This window comes from Alosa sapidissima, chromosome 8, assembly GCF_018492685.1.
Source record: "Alosa sapidissima isolate fAloSap1 chromosome 8, fAloSap1.pri, whole genome shotgun sequence".
Classification (NCBI taxonomy): Eukaryota; Metazoa; Chordata; class Actinopteri; order Clupeiformes; family Clupeidae; genus Alosa; species Alosa sapidissima.
In genome coordinates this window covers 29,379,982-29,398,087 of record NC_055964.1, presented here as the reverse complement: position 1 = coordinate 29,398,087, position 18,106 = coordinate 29,379,982, and the positions used below count along the sequence as shown (strand labels likewise).

The following is an 18,106-nucleotide window of genomic DNA, read 5'->3' as shown; positions in this document are numbered from 1 at the left end:
CTGTTTGTAACAGTGACTTTAGCATTGCTCACGGCGGGTTAAATGATTGCAAAAGACTTGTTGAGGTGAGTTTAACAAGTGTAATTTCATTTGCATATTACTCAGGCCTATACTAGATGGCTAGTTGCCAAGGCTACATGAAAAGGCCAAACTACCAAAATCTAAATATTTTACTATCACAATTTCTATCAATAGGCCTTCCTTATTTGGTGTACTGACTAGACATTATCGAACAAACATCTGAATTTCAGTATCTAAGTAGGTTAGGTTGGGATGTCTGCTATACATTGTTGACATTACTGTTAAAATGCACTTCCAGTATAGTGAGTATCGGCAAAACCGTTTATCATTTTTATGTTGAGGCGGTGGGGGTGTTGTCGGCAGCTGCTAAAAGTAACTAATAAAGTAACATGTAATCGAACTTAGTTACTTTTAAAATCAAGTAATCAGTAAAGTAACTAAGTTACTTTTTAAAGGAGTAATCAGTAATCAGATTACTTTTTTAAGGTAACTGTGGCAACACTGTGACATAAAATGTTTTAGCCTAAAAAACGTGTGGCATCGCTTAGAGCACAAAGTGTCCTTTAAATTAACTACAAAGTGGCCTTAAAATAAATGTCATCTATCAACAATAACACCTGTGTATGGTATCTGCCATTACTTGTTGGGGCAGCTGTGGCCTACTGGTTAGCGCTTCGTACCTGTAACCGGAGGGTTGCCAGTTCAAACCCCGACCAGTAGGCACGGCTGAAGTGCCCTTGAGCAAGGCACCAAACCAGGCTCGGACTGGTAATCTGTACAACCGGGCAAATGCTCGGTGGGCCGGTGACCTCCGGGGGATTTTTAAAAAAAAAGAAAAAAGTTATTTAGCCTATTTGCGGACCGTCATGTAGACCTAGGCCTAGCCTATCAATGCAGTTGCATCCATTTGGATTGGTGGGTGACAGGTCAATCATTTTAGCCTCTTCATGACAGGTTCAGTGTGTGTTACGATCGCGCCCCCCTGCCCCACCCCTCAAGTGGATTTGTCCAAGCAGCCGCTTGGTTTGTGGGGAAATATAGATTAGTCCATGCTGGTAGCCTAGGCTCTATAAGTGCCCTCCGCTGGCTGGTGTTCACATCATCACAGTTTAAACGTAAACAGCAATCAGAGGTGTCTAGTTTTATTCCATAAATATATTGTTTTTATAGACGTTAGTTGCACGCGCTACCAAGAGCTTCCATTTACTTCACCATGTAGGCTACTGTAGTGCGGTTTGTCTGTCAACATAAAAAAAAACTCCGGGTCGATGCACGTAAAAAGTATCAACTGGTACAGTGTAGGTTAGTAACGAAGGTAGCCTAATTTTGCAAAATGTGATGACGGCACACAAACTTGGGCAAAAACGTTTAGTATACACTTGTGGTGATAGCCTACAGTTAATGTGAATCGCTGACTATAACCAAATAGGCATAAAGGCTGTAGTTGTGTTTCTACAACATGTTGGCACAAATCGTAATTTCTGTCAACTATGACGATCTCCATGCATGTTCAGTAGCCTATATTTTTCATTTAGTCAAGCAGTGACATGTGGTTTAATGCATGGGGTAACATGACGTGAGACAGACAGAAGATGAGCATATCTTTAGTAGCCTATCCCTGAATCCTGTCCCTCTCAAATCACTTTAAAATGGTGTGATTAGCAACCAGAATTTAAAAAAAAAATCCCGGAGAGACCCCCCGGACCCCCGTGTTATTGTGATTATAATAACCTATAGGTCCAAATCTAAATGTTTGGGTTCAGTTTATGAAGTGTTGCATGATACTGTGTGTTTGTTATTTATGGGGGGGAATCAGGGGGGGATTTTGGTATCGGTGGGCTTGTGTGTGTGTGTGTAGGCTATGTGTGTGTGTGTTTGGGGGGGGGGGGCTCGGTCCAGTGGTGGGCCGGTCCAGGAGAAAATTGTCAGGGCCGAATTTTGTTCCCAGTCCGACCCTGCACCAAACCCCTCACTGCTCCCCCCAGTGCCACTGTTGTTGCAGGCAGCTCACTGTGCCGGGATTAGTGTGTGCTTCACCTCACTGTGTGTTCACTGTGTGCTGAGTGTGTTTCACTAATTCACGGATTGGGATAAATGCAGAGACCAAATTTCCCTCACGGGATCAAAAGAGTATATGAACTTATACTTATATACTTGTTTCTGGTTAGATCAGGTAAGTAAAACATCACAGTATCACATTCAGTTTATGGCCACACTAGATTATTTAGGGCATGTAAGGGTCACTCTAAATTAATAAGTTAAATAAGTTTTTTTTTCACTTATAAGCTCACAAAAGTTAAGCAAATCATCTAATTTGTTTAAGTTGATGTTACAATTAGTCTTGACAGAAGTGAGATCTGCTGGAGTAATGATAACTTTATTGTACTTAGATTATCCACACTGTTAAAGGATAGAGTTATGTCACTAAATTGTTTGTCAATGTTATATGATAATTGAATTAGTAAAAATGAGTAGAAACCCAAAGGTCACTGAACACGTGCAGACACAAATATCCCCCTATCAGAGACACACACACACCATGCTTGGAAGATCTGTATTGCTTTATTAAGGCAATGGGTTTTCCATATTGCTCTGGAGTTGTAAACAGCAGTGTTTGTGTTTGTGTTTGTATGTTTCACAGCTGAGCGCACCGGGCTTGCGGCGCAATTAAGGCGGGAAGCGCCTGCAGCATAGCACAGCCGGCAGGTCAGTGGGGTCAGAGCAGACCAGAGGTCACCGACACGTTTGAGGGAGTCGCACCTTTGGGACTTGACGGAGAGTTTGCGCCTTTGAGATTTATCACTAAATTTAATGTGCCTCTGGCTTCATATTAGCGCTCATATAGCTCCTGTCCCTGACACTGCCCAAATCTCCCTCACCATCCTCAGCATTACATGCAGTTATAGTCTCTTGCTGTGGAGCTTGTCTTAGTGGTTTTGACTCTTTGTCTACTCTCGCCCTGCTCTGAGTTTACTTCTCCTTCACTTCTTTAGCGGCTGGGGCAGATGTCTTTCCTGCTTTTTTGGCGGTGGTTTTGGAGTCTTTGACCTCTTCTGCTGGCTTGCTCTTCTTGGCAGGCTTGGCCGCCACCTGGTCTTCATTGCTGATGGTTTCTTCAGTGCGGGTGAGGACCTTCTCCTCTTTGGGGCTGCCAGGAGTCTTGGAGGGACTCTTCTGCTCCTCCTCTTTGGGGCTGCCAGGAGACTTGGGGGGACTCTTCTGCACCTCCTCTTTGGGGCTTCCAGGAGACTTGGGGGGACTCTTCAGCTCCTCCTCTTTGGGGCTGCCAGGAGTCTTGGGGGGACTCTTCAACTCCTTCTCCTGCACCTCCTCTTTGGGGCTGCTAGGTGTCTTGGGGGGACTCATCTGCTCCTCCTCTTTGGGGCTGCCAGCAGTCTTGGGGGGACTCTTCTGCTCCTCCTTTTTGGGGCTGCCAGGAGTCTTGGGGGGACTCTTCTGCTCCTCCTCTTTGGGGCTGCCAGGAGACTTAGGGGGACTCTTCAGCTCCTTCTCCTTCACCTCCTCTTTGGGGCTGCTAGGTGTCTTAGGGGGACTCTTCTGCTCCTCCTCTTTGGGGCTGCCAGGAGTCTTGGGGGGACTCTTCTGCTCCTCCTCTTTGGGGCTGCCAGGAGACTTGGGAGGACTCTTCTGCTCCTCCTCTTTGGGGCTGACGGGAGCCTTGAGAGGACTCTTCAGCTCCTTGTCCTGCTCCTCTTTGGGGCTGCTAGGTGTCTTAGGGGGACTCTTCTGCTCTTCCTCTTTGGGGCTGCCAGGAGTCTTGGGGGGACTCTTCTGCTCCTCCTCTTTGGGGCTGCCAGGAGACTTGGGAGGACTCTTCTGCTCCTCCTCTTTGGGGCTGACGGGAGCCTTGAGGGGACTCTTCAGCTCCTTGTCCTGCTCCTCTTTGGGGCTACCAGGAGACTTATGAGAACTCTTCTGCTCCTCCTCTTTTGGGCTGCCTGGAGACTTGGGGGGACTCTTCTGCTCCTCCTCTTTGGGGCTGCCAGGAGACTTGGGAGGACTCTTCTGCTCCTCCTCTTTGGGGCTGACGGGAGCCTTGAGGGGACTCTTCAGCTCCTTGTCCTGCTCCTCTTTGGGGCTACCAGGAGACTTAGGAGAACTCTTCTGCTCCTCCTCTTTTGGGCTGCCTGGAGACTTGGGGGGACTCTTCTGCTCCTCCTCTTTTGGGCTGCCTGGAGACTTGGGAGGACTCTTCTGCTCCTCCTCTTTTGGGCTGCCTGGAGACTTGGGGGGACTCTTCTGCTCCTCCCCTTTGGGGCTGCCAGGAGTCTTTGGGGGACTCCTCAGCTCCTCCACCTGATCCTCCTGCTTCTGATCAGGTGCTGCTGCCTCCTTCACCTCTTTCTTGTCACCTGCCTGTTCTCCTTCCTCTCCCTCTGAGTCACTCTTTTTGTCTTTCTCTCCTGACTCCTGTGCTTCATCTTCCTCCTCCTCTTCTTCAGCACCAGCCTTTTGAGCTTTGGTACTGCTCAGTTGTGTTTCCCCAATAGCAGACTCTTCTTCCTCTCCCTCACCCTCTTCACCTCCCTCTTCTCCACCCTCCTCCTCCTCTCCTGTAGGGGGAGTAGCGCTCAGTTTGGGTCGCTTGGAGACAGCCACCTCTTCCTCCACGGCCTCCTCCTCCTTCTGGAGTTCCTCCACTACAGCAGCCAGGTCATCGTTCAGGTCCGCCTTCTTGTCTTCCTTCTTCCCTTTAGAGGAGGTCATTGGCTGACAGTATGGGAAGGCGGGGCTTGGGAAAGAGTCAGCAAATGGCCTGAAGCGAGTCTCCTCCCCCTCCAGTAGTTTTCTGCACAGACACAGGAGGTGTGAACACACTTATGCAACACACTGCATCATTCAGCAAAGAGATTCACCTGTACAACACATGTCAACACACTGCATCATTCAGCAAAGAGATTCACCTGTACAACACATGTCAACACACTGCATCATTCAGCAAAGAGATTCACCTGTACAACACATGTCAACACACTGCATCATTCAGCAAAGAGATTCACCTGTACAACACATGTCAACACACTGCATCATTCAGCAAAGAGATTCACCTGTACAACACATGTCAACACACTGCATCATTCAGCAAAGAGATTCACCTGTACAACACATGTCAACACACTGCATCATTCAGCAGGGTGATTCACCTGTACAACACATGTCAAAACACTGCATCATTCAGCAGGGTGATTCACCTGTACAACACATGTCAAAACACTGCATCATTCAGCAGGGTGATTCACCTGTAGGCTGCGATCTCAGCGTCCAGGGCCATCTTGGCGTTGAGCAGGTCCTGGTATTCCCTGAGGTGGTGACCCATCTCACCTTTCATGCCCTTCAGCTCCCGCTCCAGCTGATGAATCATCTCCTGGGAGACGGGAAAGAGAAGAGTCTCATCAGCAACACATCTTTCGACAGCACTAGCTTTTACATCCCGACATCTTTCAGCCAAGAGTAAGCAACAGAATCTTTCTGAATGAAAACAGTTAGGTTGTCGCTGTTAGCACTAGCTTTTAGCTTCTGTCAATGAGTAACTTTATTCCTTTCATCATAGCAACTGCCCATCACGCCCACCAAGTATGATGTTTTTCAATTCAATTCAATTCAATTTATTGTGCTTATAGAGCGCCAAAACATTACACATGTATCATGGCGCTTTACAGAATGTAGGCAATCAGAGAAAAAAGAAAAGAAAGGAAGAAAAGAAAATAAAGAAGGCCCATGGGTAACAAGGGCGAGGAAAAACTCCCTAGAATTGGAGATACATAGGAAGAAACCTCGAGCAGATCCACGACTCAAGGGCCTGACCCATCTGCCTAGGGTCAATACAGGACAGTAAGGTCTGTGTATACATGACAAATGCATATGATAGTCAGGTGTAGAGAATAGGACATGGTGTTTAAAGCACCTGAGGTGAAAGTTACAAAAGGTGGGATGATTACGTATCCGGTATGATAATGCATTAATCATGATTTAGTGACAGAAAGTGCAAATAGTCCAGCGTTGGAATTGTCCAGGGGAAGGGAGTTGTCAAAGGGCATGTGGTGGGTCGGCAGACGGGCCAGGGATCCGGGCAGAGTTGTCATAGGCAGGTGATGGGTCGCTAGGCTGCAGGCAGCAACAAATCAGGGGCTAGATCCTGCCTAGGTCTTGCCTTGATGGGTGACTGACTTATTTATTTTATGGCCATTGCAAGATCGTATGGATGTCAATGTCAATATGTAGTATTTATATTTTATCTTTTATGTATTTATTTCATATTTCATTTATTTATTTCATATTTCATTTATATATTTAATTTTGTCTCAAAATAAAACATTTCATAGGCATGACAATAAAGTACATTCTATTCTGTTCTATTATATTCTATTATATTATAATTTATATAATATAATATAATATAATATAATATAAGAGCACAGGCAGAAGCGGGTGTGCTCTCTGGTTTGTTTATACTTCCTGCATATATTTGGTGAAATAAAAGATAAAGCAAAACGGGAGCAAGTGTGCGGACATTCAATTTTTTTATTTTTTTATTGTCTGACCCTTTTGTCCTGCACCTGCGTTTTGGATGTGCGCACCTCTACCTTAGCTACTTCCTGCATATATAAATAAATTACTATGACTATTTCTTACTAAGTTTATGCTGTTTTCATTGTATGCATATGCATATATGGGTGTAGGGGTGTAGTGGTAAAATAAGAGGTGGGTAAACTATGAATTATGTGATCACGATAAGGTGGACTGCGCCATGTGGTATCAGATTTTTTTTAAAGGAATTCATAACAATTTTGTATAAGGTGAAGATTATTGTCCAATGTTTATAACAATGCCAGTGGAATCACATGGTGCCTAGAGTGTTGATGATTGTACATATTGTGAATGTGGATAATACAGTGTGAATTTTGAATGTTAAAAGTTGCAATTGGTGAATAAACTCTTTTGAGAGGTAGATGAACTCTAATAAGAGGTGGATAAACTCTATTTCTGACATTTCAGAGGTGGATAAACTGCGTTTACTTCCGTTTAGCATCCACGACAGCCCTGCCTGTGCATTTTTTTATTTTGTGCGTTTCAATATGCAGACTGATTCAACAGGATAGTGTTTTACTGATAAATGTTTAAATATTTAAATGTTAAAGTGTCGAAGTTACAATTATTTTCACTGAGCCCAAACTAACCTGGTAGCTGCCCAAGTCGTTGTTATGCCGGTCTTCGATGTAAGTCAGCTGTCTCTCCAGGGACTCTTTGGTGCCGCGGAGAGCCTCCAGTTCCACGTTCTTCACCTGCAACTGCCGGCGATAATCTGCGATCTCATCGCGGACAGATTTGATCGCGTCCTTGTTCTGGTCTGCAGCGTCCGTGAGTTTGGCGTAGCGGCACTGGAACACCTCTTCCGCCTGAAGAAAGTTTTGGGGTGAGAGACCGTCCAGCTGCTCGCGTATCTCTCGGAGCGCAGAGGTGATGTCCGTTTTACTGTATTCCCGCATGTCTACCGGGACTTGAGCCTCTTGGAGCTGCGCGAGGAGGTCGTTGACCTCTTGTTCATGGTTACTGCGCAGGAAGTCTGCCTCATCCAGGAGGGACTGAACTTTGTTCTCCAAATCCAATTTCATCAGATCCGAGTCATCTTTTTCCTTCTTCATTTCCCGGATTGACATCTCGATTTTTTCTCTAAAGCGGGCTTCATCCTCGTAGCGGTTTTTGAGACGGTGGATGTCGTCTTCGACGTTATCGGCATCAATAATAATCTGCACTTTCTCTCTATGCAGTTGCTCGAGCGCGGAGCGGAGTTCGCCGAGCTCTTGGTCGAAAGCATCACTAAGTTGCGACTGAGTGAACTTTTTCTGCCGGAGTTCTTGGATTTCAGTCTCCAGCAGGTTATTTTGTTCTTCCAGATACCGGACTTTATCGATATAACTGGAGAATCGGTCATTCAACCCTTGAAGTTGTTCCTTCTCGTTGTTGCGCGTGTGGTCACCGTTGAATGCGGATGAAAGTTCCAGGTTGTCTGGCGCGGTCGTGTACGCCCTGCTGGCTGGCATCTTGGTAGTTCTTTTGTAGGAGATGGACATGGACCCCGGATTTCTCTGAGACCAGGAGTGTGATCTTAGGCTGGCGGGTGGGGATGAGCGGTTGCTCCGAGTCTCGAGCATTCTCCTGCGGGATGGAGCCCCGATGACATCCATTGTGCAGCCCCGGTGTGCGTGCTCTGCGGAGATGGTGCGTCTGTCGGTGCGTCCTGACCAGATGTCGAGTGTGAGAATGCGGTGAGTGTGGGGAGATGCAGTGGACTGTTGCCCCGCTGTATTTATAGAGCCGCAGCTGCGTGTCTACATAAATCAATACAGTGATGAATGGGAGGTTTTTTCAGGTTGGAGTGGCGATAAAGACAATTCGTGATGGTTGCCTGTTAAAGTGCGAATAGGAAACTAGGCACCTCAAAACGAGAATGGAAGTAATTTAGTAACCTCAAAACATGTCACCCTTTCAAATCTTAAACATGTGTATTTTATTAGTTAGAATGAAAAATGATGACACACTGATTAATGAACCATAAACATAGTATATCTGACCTGTAGTCCATCCTAGAAATACATTTAATTTATGTGTGTCCTGGTTGTTAGTGTCAGTGAGGATGTGCAGTGCGCAGCAGTTCAGCAATGATGATATTATAATGTTGGGGCTCAGGTGTGGGTTGTGGCTGCGGGAGGCTGAGTTAGGGTTCAGGTGTTTGTTGAGTGGCTGACGTGAGCCTTTATTGGTTAGGTTCAGGTTTGGGTCTGAATTTGGCTTGGGGTTCAGTTTGGTGCCAGGTTAGGGTCGTTTCAGCTCCATTGAGGTGAATGAGTTAACCTTTGAAGAGGAAACACCCTGAATTCTGTTCCCATGGAAACCGCAAGCTCATGTGCTTATGGCTGTGTGTGTGTGTTTGTGAGTGTCAGTGTGTGGGTGTGGTGTCAGGAAGTATTCAGTGGGGAAGCAGAGTCAATACAGGTGGCAGCACCTGCTGAGTCAGACCCACAAGGGGACAAGACTCCTGAGGTCACACACACACACACACACACACACACACACACGCACGCATACACTCCTACTAAACACACACACATACTTACTAAACACGCAAAAGACGCAAAGCCAGGGGGTCATACTCACACACACACACACACACACACACACACATTTGCTAAACACACACACATGCACAACTAGATGCTGACAAAATGCAGGATGCACACACAGAGATGAGAGGAGAAAGAGAGAGAGAGAGAGTGAGCAGCTAGTGAGCCATCAGTGCAGGACAGCGCATTACTCAAACTCTCCTCCAAGTCCAAATGCTCCTTCTCTGTACTCACTGACCTCTCCCTCCCTCCTCTCTCTCTCCACCCCCTCTCTCGCTCTCTTCCCCTCCCTCTGTCTCTCCCTCTCCCTCCCTCCCTGCTCTCTGGCTGGTCTCCTGATGATGATAAGAGTCTGTAAAGACCCCTCCCTGCGTCAGTCTCCTCCCAACTGCAGCTATAAAAGGGACCTGCACTGCAGCTCTGAAGGCACAGACCCCCTCAACATCTGTGTGTGTTCATCTCTCTCTGCTCTTTTCTCCCTTTCTGGTGTCAGTCATCTCTCTGGTCTCCCGCACGGCTGATCTCCCGACGCTGTCATGGCTTCTTTGGGCTTCGACCCCTTCTTCCCCTCCTCCCACCGCCGCAGGGTGGTGCTGCGCAGCAGCGGTGGCAGCGGTGGCTACGGGGGTCCGTCTCGCTCCCGCTCCGTCTTCACCTCCTACTCCACCCCCCACTACGCGCTGACCGCGTCGTCGGGCCGCGAGCTGGACCTGGGCCAGGCGGCGCAGGTGAGCTCGGAGCTGAAGGCCGTGCGCACGGCCGAGAAGGCGCAGCTGCAGGAGCTGAACGACCGCTTCGCCGGCTTCATCGAGCGCGTGCACCACCTGGAGCAGCAGAACCGCGCGCTGGAGGCCCAGCTGCAGGCGCTCCGACAGCGCCATGGTGAGCCCACCTGCCTGCGCTCCATCTACGAGCAGGAGGTCCGTGCGCTGCGCGCGGCCGTGGAGCAGGCGCGGGAGGAGCGTCAGGCCGCGCAGGAGCGCCGTCGGCAGCTGGAGGAGGCCCTGAGGGCGCTGCAGGGCCGCTACGAGAACGAGGTTCTGACGCGCCAGGAGTCCGAGGGCCGGCTGGTGGAGGCGCGTAAGGGGGCGGAGGAGGCGGCGCTGGGCCGAGCCGAGGAGGAGAAGCGTCTGGACATGCTGCTGGACGAGATGGCCTTCCTCAAGCGGCTGCACGAGGGCGAGATCACCGAGCTGCAGGCCCAGCTCCGCTACAGCTCCCAGGTCTCCGTGGAGACAGAGGTGGCCAAGCCGGACCTGTCGGTCGCGCTGCGTGACATCAGGGGCCAGTACGAACGCCTGGCGCAGCAGAACATGCAGTCCGCCGAGGAGTGGTTCCGCTCAAAGGTCAGCACTATGGCCGAGACCACGGCCCGCCACACCGATGACATCCGTCTGGCCCGCGATGAGGCGGGTGAGTTCCGACGCCTGCTGAAAGCCCGCGACCTGGAGATTCAGGCGTGCCAGAGCCTCAACCACGCACTGGAGCAGCAGCTCCTGGAGGCCGAGGACAGACAGAGCGCCGAGGTCACCAACATGCAGGTAAGAACAGACAAGGACATGCTAGCATGCAGATATGAACCGCCAGAGACATGAAGTAAGTATGTAGCATGTATTTACCATTTCCTAATGTGCAGCCAGGAAGTGGTAAATACTGTAGATGCAGATAAGGATCACTTCAGACATGTCAAATTGCAGGTAGGGACCACTGGAACCACATGATGACTATGATAGACATGCCAGTGTATGTGTGTGCGTGCGCCTGTATGTGTGTGTGTGCGTGTGTGTGTGATATTGGGGGACTTCAGAGGTCAGCTCAGTGCAGGACGAGTTCTCCATCTTGTTTACGTTATTGTTACTTTATCTCTGTTTTGTCATATTTGTCCATCTTTCTCTCCTTCTCCATCTCTGTCCATCCTCGTCCCCTCTGTGTCCCCACCAGGACGTGATTGCCCAGCTGGAAGATGAGCTGAGGAGCATGAAGAACGAGATGGCACGCTACCTGAAGGAATATCAGGACCTGCTCAACGTCAAGATGGCTCTGGACATTGAGATCGCCGCCTACAGGTCAGTCATGCGCAACACAGCAGTCCCATACAGGGTGGTAAACACCAGTGCAAGGTCCATCAGGTCAGAATCTCTTTGTGTTTAGTAGAGTTTCTGAAAACAACCAATGAAAAACTCACAAGCTCTGTGAAGTCTATGAAAATGTTCCATAGTATTCTAAAACTCTTCTCTCCCTCTGTCCTTCTATCTTGTTCTCTCTCCCTCTCTTCTCTCCCTCTCTCTTTCTCCCTCTCTCTTTCTCTCCTACACACACTCTTTCTCTCTCTCTCTCTTTCTCCCTCTCTCTCTCTCTCTGTCCCACAGGAAGCTGCTGGAGGGGGAGGAGACACGCTTCAATGTGGGTGGAGTCGGGGGCATGTCCAGCGTCTTCTCACACACCATCTCATCCACACCCTCCTTTGGCCGGCCCGTCTTCTCCGTGCAGGCCAGCCTGAGCTCTGGCGCCCCCTACCTGCTGGGAACACGCCTCCTCAGCTCCTCTCTCTTCAGCGACGACCTGATAACCTCCAGCCGGGCTCAACAGGCCGAGGCCAGCCCAGCGAAGGAGGAGGAGGAGGAGGAGGAGAAGGAGGAAGAGGAAGAAGAGGAGAAGGAGGAGGAAGAGGAGGGAGGAAATGAGGGAGAAGGTGATGAAGACGAAAAAGAGGAAGAGGAGGAAGAGGGAGAGGGTGAGGAAGAGGCACAGGAAGTGAAGGAGGGAGAAGGAGAGGGTGAGTGACAAAATCTCATGTGCATCACACGAGTGATCCTCTCATACCACAGACATCATCTACGAGTGTTATATTTACAGATCTCATATAGTCATCTATGAGCAGGGTTGGGTAGTAACGGATTACATGTAATCTGGATTACGTAATCAGATTACAAAAATCAAGTAACTATAATCAGCCCAGATTACAATAAAAAAATTGTGTAATCAGATTACAGTTACATTGTTGGGGATTACCTGATTACATTTTATCATGCAAACAATGCAACTTTTTTATGATAGCCTAGCTATCTTTTAATTTGACAAGTCTTTCACTTTTTAGACTTTTTTAAGATATAGTTAAGAACAAAAATATTTATACCCCTGGCAAATATTGATTTTCTCTTGACCAATATGTCTGTTCTTACTTAAAGGAACCATATGTAAGATTGTGGCCAAAACTGGTACTGCAATCACCTTTAAATTACTGTAGAGCAGTGTATCCCCTCCCCCCTGACTCGAGGTTGCCAACCCGGATGCCGAAACACTACTGACTTCGTGATTAGTAGATAGGTAGAGGGTGGCGCATCAGGCCAAAACACAACATGACATGACAAAACACATCAACATCAGTTGAGGGCTGCAACATCATTTTAAAAATGACAATATCCTGGCTGGACTACTGTTGTCAGTGATATAAGTATTTGAAATGAACATGATTTCTTAATGTCTAGTGACATATCAGGGCCATTTTATGATTAATTTATGATTAATACATTTCTTACATATGGTTCCTTTAAAATTACACTTGCACATGCCAAAAGGTTACAAGACAATGTGGTAAAAACATGGAATAACATGGAATGTTTTGATCTTTTTTAAAATTTTTATGAAAAATTGCTTGTTCAAAATTATTTATACCCTTTTTAAACAATCACTGGAAACATCTATTTTTACCACCACAGCTCTCAAAATGGTTCATAATACCCACCAAGCCTCTTCATGTCTCCACAATGATTGTAGACTGCACCTTTTTAGCAGCAATCTGGTTTCTGAGGCAGGAACAATTATTTGCCATCACTTTGGCCTTTTTTGACATATTGAGGTTCGCTCTAAAATGTTGATATTGTTCTCTGTTAACCATTCCTTGCCTTGTTTGGCTGTATGTTTTGGATCATTGTGTGGCTTAACATTCAAATGCTGCCTTTTGGGGCAGCCATGGCCTACTGGTTAGGGCTTCGGCTTTTGGGCTTGCTGGTTCGACTTCACTAATTCACGGATTGGGGTAAATGCAGAGACCAAATGTCCCTCACGGGATCAAAAGATATACTCACTACTAACTTACATACTATTGGGGCAGGTCTCTCGGCACACTGCCTGATCTTTTCCTCCTAATCTTAATGTAGCCTCTTGTTTTAGTGTTACTGTTTACTTTGAGAAAGTCACCAGGCCCCCCTGGTTGAAAAACATCCCAAAATAATAATTTTCTCACCCCCACAATTGAAATGGTGTCATTTGGGTTTAATGCTTCCCTTTTTTATGCCAATCTCAGGCCATGTTCCTGGGTCAAAAAAAGCGAAAGCTAAATTCTTTGTCCAGGTGTGCCTTTATAAAGGTTAAGCTGAGTTGTGCATGTTTAGAGAAGAGTGGAGAAAAAGAGAATAAGACTTCTTTCATCAATTCTGTGGTGGTGTCTTTTACTTAATGGGCATATTTATTGAAGTAATCTAAAAGTAATCCTAAAGTAATCAGATTACGTTACATGTTTTTGGTAATCCAACTGATTACGTTACTGATTACAAAAATTACCATGTAATTTGTAGTCAGTAATGGATTACATTTCAAAGTAATCTGATCCAACCCTGTCTATGAGTGCTTTATTCACATATCTCATACACTGATCTATGACCTCATACATTAAACATGTAATTAGACCTCATACATTAAACATTAAACAGTAACAGTAAATTCCCTCACAGCACCAAAAGTCTCATCATGTGCTGTGTTTATATTTATGAGTGAACAAACAAACAAATATCATCATGAGACCCCATCCATGTTAAGTCTGAGAGTTCCATGAGATGATATGACATGGAATGACTGGGTTTAAAGCACTTTGTGTTTCTTTCCCCAACAGAGGACGCAGGTGGTGAGGAAGAGGAGGCAGGAGAAGAGGAGGAAGATGCTGAAGGAGGAGAAGAGGGAGAGAAGGAGGGAGGAGAGGAGGAAGAGGGAGGAGATGAAGAAGAGAAGGAGGAGAAAGGAGAGGACAAGAAGAGTCCAGAGGAGGAGAAGAAGAGTGAAGCAGAAACTAAACCAAAGAAAAAGTAGACCAGATGCAACCAGACCCACGGTGCTAAGTGACTTTAATGAATGGCATCTCAACACATCTCTCCTAAACACTCGCGTGCACACACACACACACATGCACACAAAAATACACACACATACACACACACACACTCACAGACACACACACACACTGTTGTCATCATTATGAATGTCCAACTCCAAATGCAAACCAACATTGTGGCTGTAAGCAAGAACCCTACCAGGAGCTAGTGCTGAGTGTATGCATGGACCTCCAGTGTGTGTTTGTGTGTGATGGTTTCATTTGTCTACGCAACAACTGTTAGCTATGAGTAAGAGTGTGACTGCTTGTTCTGTGTGTAAAGAGGCTGAGCAATCCCCCAGGCAATGCAGTTAGCGTACGAGTTTGGAGCCAAAACCTGCCTGTAACCTTAACACAAGTGTGCTTAAAACATGATCCAAATGCCTTAGAATCCTTCAGAGAGGGACCATGATGATGTACAAATAAAGTCTTAAACTGCTTCACTTCACTTTGGTCCAAGTGTCATTATGAATGAATGAAGTGAGTCAGTTCACTAGTTCGTCCATTGAATTGCTTTACACTGAGTACTGAGAATAAGCATATTTTGCTTGGAAGCAGGCCGTGGTCGTGGGATTGCAATAATGGAGTTCACATGCTAGTGATGTCTGCTGACACCCCCTATAGATAAGGGGTAATATGAGCTGATATCCCCTATAGATAAGGGGTAATATGAGCTGATATTCCCTATATATAAGGGGTAATATGAGCTGATATCCCCTATAGATAAGGGGTAATATGAGCTGATATCCCCTATATATAAGGGGTAATATGCCTATAGATAAGGGGTAATATGAGCTGATATCCCCTATAGATAAGGGGTGATATGAGCTGATATCCCCTATATATAAGGGGTAATATGCCTATAGATAAGGGGTAATATGAGCTGATATCCCCTATAGATAAGGGGTAATATGAGCTGATATCCCCTATAGATAAGGGGTAATATGAGCTTCGAGCTAATAGGGAAATGGAGAAAGGGAGACGGCTTTGCAACTCCAGAGCTTGATGTAGTGAGCAGGTAAGGAGGGTTTAATGATCTCCTACAAATGGAAGTTGGGTGAGTGATGGCTGTCAATCAAACCTAAGGGCTCCTCCTGAACTTTGTATATAAAACATAATTTGGTGTTATGGCATGTGACTCTCAAGGCTAAACACTGACATTACTTCAAAGATAAACTGGTTGCCTCAAAAAGCTAAACTTAAAAAGACAAATTATAAAGACCAAAGACCATATTTGGAAAAGAATAGCTGTTTGAATAGCTTATTTGGGTTGGCTAATGTACATTATGAATAAGCCCATATAACAATATAAAGTTGGTTAGTTAGCAAGCTAATTATGCTAACATTGAATGTTAGGTACCAGGCAAGTTTGTTGTCAACATCAGGAAATTGAGGGCGAATTAGTTTGATGGAACTGTGTTCAGCTGAATCTCATCTGATTTTAAAATGAATGTGTAATGTGTAACTGCTAGTGATTTCTCCCATTGACTCCCACTGCGTGCTGTTAAAATCTCCTGGAACCTAGAGCGAACAAGAGCACGCAAGCCAGACCGGACTTCAAATCGCGTGTGCATCGCGTGTGCATCGAGTTTAACACGCACACAACGGATAGGGAGAGAGAGGGGAGTGGTGCGTGTGTGCCTGAAGCGCATCCAAGACAGAGAGCATCCTGGTCTGTTTTGCTAAATCAACCAATCAGTTTTCAGTGTAGGAAGGCTTATATCTCTTATTAACTTAATTAATCAGTCAGTGTATCTAGGAACAGGAGCGTTATGGCAGAGTCAGTGCCCCTCAAAAAGGAACATTTAAGACCCATTTCACATCAGACTACACAAAAGTGTACCCAATTGTTTCATAAGAGTAAAACATAAGTCTTGCACACTGCACTGTTTGTAACAGTGACTTTAGCATTGCTCACGGCGGGTTAAATGATTGCAAATGACTTGTTGAGGTGAGTTTAACAAGTGTAATTTCATTTGCATATTACTCAGGCCTATACTAGATGGCTAGTTGCCAAGGCTACATGAAAAGGCCAAACTACCAAAATCTAAATATTTTACTATCACAATTTCTATCAATAGGCCTTCCTTATTTGGTGTACTGACTAGACATTATCGAACAAACATCTGAATTTCAGTATCTAAGTAGGTTAGGTTGGGATGTCTGCTATACATTGTTGACATTACTGTTAAAATGCACTTCCAGTATAGTGAGTATCGGCAAAACCGTTTATCATTTTTATGTTGAGGCGGTGGGGGTGTTGTCGGCAGCTGCTAAAAGTAACTAATAAAGTATCATGTAATTGAACTTAGTTACTTTTAAAATCAAGTAATCAGTAAAGTAACTAAGTTACTTTTTAAAGGAGTAATCAGTAATCAGATTACTTTTTCAAGGTAACTGTGACAACACTGTAAGTGACATAAAATATTTTAGCCTAAAAAACGTGTGGCATCGCTTAGAGCACAAAGTGGCCTTTAAATTAACTACAAAGTGGCCTTAAAATAAATGTCATCTATCAACAATAACACCTGTGTATGGTATCTGCCATTACTTGTTGGGGCAGCTGTGGCCTACTGGTTAGCGCTTCGTACCTGTAACCGGAGGGTTGCCAGTTCAAACCCCGACCAGTAGGCACGGCTGAAGTGCCCTTGAGCAAGGCACCAAACCAGGCTCGGACTGGTAATCTGTACAACCGGGCAAATGCCCGGTGGGCCGGTGACCTCCGGGGGATTAAAAAAAAAAAAAAAAAAAAAAGTTATTTAGCCTATTTGCGGCCCGTCATGTAGACCTAGGCCTAGCCTATAAATGCAGTTGCATCCATTTGGATTGGTGGGTGACAGGTCAATCATTTTAGCCTCTTCATGACAGGTTCAGTGTGTGTTACGATCGCGCCCCCCTGCCCCACCCCTCAAGTGGATTTGTCCAAGCAGCCGCTTGGTTTGTGGGGAAATATAGAGTAGTCCATGCTGGTAGCCTAGGCTCTATAAGTGCCCTCCGCTGGCTGGTGCTCACATCATCGCAGTTTAACCTTAAACAGCAATCAGAGGTGTCTAGTTTTATTCCATAAATATATTGTTTTTATAGACGTTAGTTGCACGCGCTACCAAGAGCTTCCATTTACTGCACCATGTAGGCTACTGTAGTGCGGTTTGTCTGTCAACATAAAAAAAACTCCGGGTAGCCTACAATTTTCGCACAATTTGGTGGAAAAGTGTAGCACAGGTTAAAGAAAACCTATTCATGTTTGGACTCAAAAGGAACTTCAAAGTATTTCCCATATAGTAGCCTTTTAGCTCACAACGACAGTGAAAGTGAAACTTGGAAAGTGGAAGTCTCTCCACTGAGTGTTACATTAGATGCACAATCAATCGCGAGTCGATGCACGTAAAAAGTATTAACTGGTAGGTTAGTAACGAAGGTAGCCTAATTTTGCAAAATGTGATGACGGCACACAAACTTGGGCAAAAACGAAATCCTGTCCCTCTCAAATCACTTTAAAATGGTGTGATTAGCAACCAGAATTTTAAAAATAAATCCCGGAGAGACCCCCCCGGACCCCCGTGTTATTGTGATTATAATAACCTATAGGTCCAAATCTAAATGTTTGGGTTCAGTTTATGAAGTGTTGCATGATACTGTGTGTTTGTTATTTATGGGGGGGAATCAGGGGGGATTTTGGTATCGGTGGGCTTGTGTGTGTGTGTAGGCTATGTGTGTGTGTGTGTGGGGGGGGGGGGGGGTGTTCGGTCCAGTGGTGGGCCGGTCCAGGAGAAAATTGCCAGGGCCGAATTTTGTT

At 46.0% G+C, this 18,106-nt stretch overlaps 3 protein-coding genes across 4 annotated transcripts in view; 1 reads left to right on the top strand and 2 right to left on the bottom strand.

Annotated features, from left to right (window-relative positions):
- LOC121714945 (tripartite motif-containing protein 16-like) overlaps positions 1-18,106 on the bottom strand; it is a 1,397,702-nt gene that overhangs the window by 1,213,254 nt on the left and 166,342 nt on the right. The window lies entirely within an intron of this gene.
- Positions 2,564-8,312, bottom strand: LOC121715631 (neurofilament medium polypeptide-like). Its single transcript, XM_042101500.1, has 3 exons — positions 7,221-8,312; positions 5,283-5,407; positions 2,564-4,831 (listed from the first exon to the last, which is right to left on the bottom strand). The coding sequence occupies exons 1-3, from the start codon at positions 8,226-8,228 to the stop codon at positions 2,992-2,994; spliced, it is 2,973 nt and encodes a 990-aa protein (XP_041957434.1). The 5' UTR covers positions 8,229-8,312; the 3' UTR covers positions 2,564-2,991.
- LOC121714987 (neurofilament light polypeptide-like) lies at positions 9,521-14,758 on the top strand. Its single transcript, XM_042100265.1, has 4 exons — positions 9,521-10,705; positions 11,106-11,230; positions 11,534-11,940; positions 14,065-14,758. Exons 1-4 carry the CDS (start codon positions 9,701-9,703, stop codon positions 14,247-14,249), a joined length of 1,722 nt encoding a protein of 573 aa, XP_041956199.1. The 5' UTR covers positions 9,521-9,700; the 3' UTR covers positions 14,250-14,758.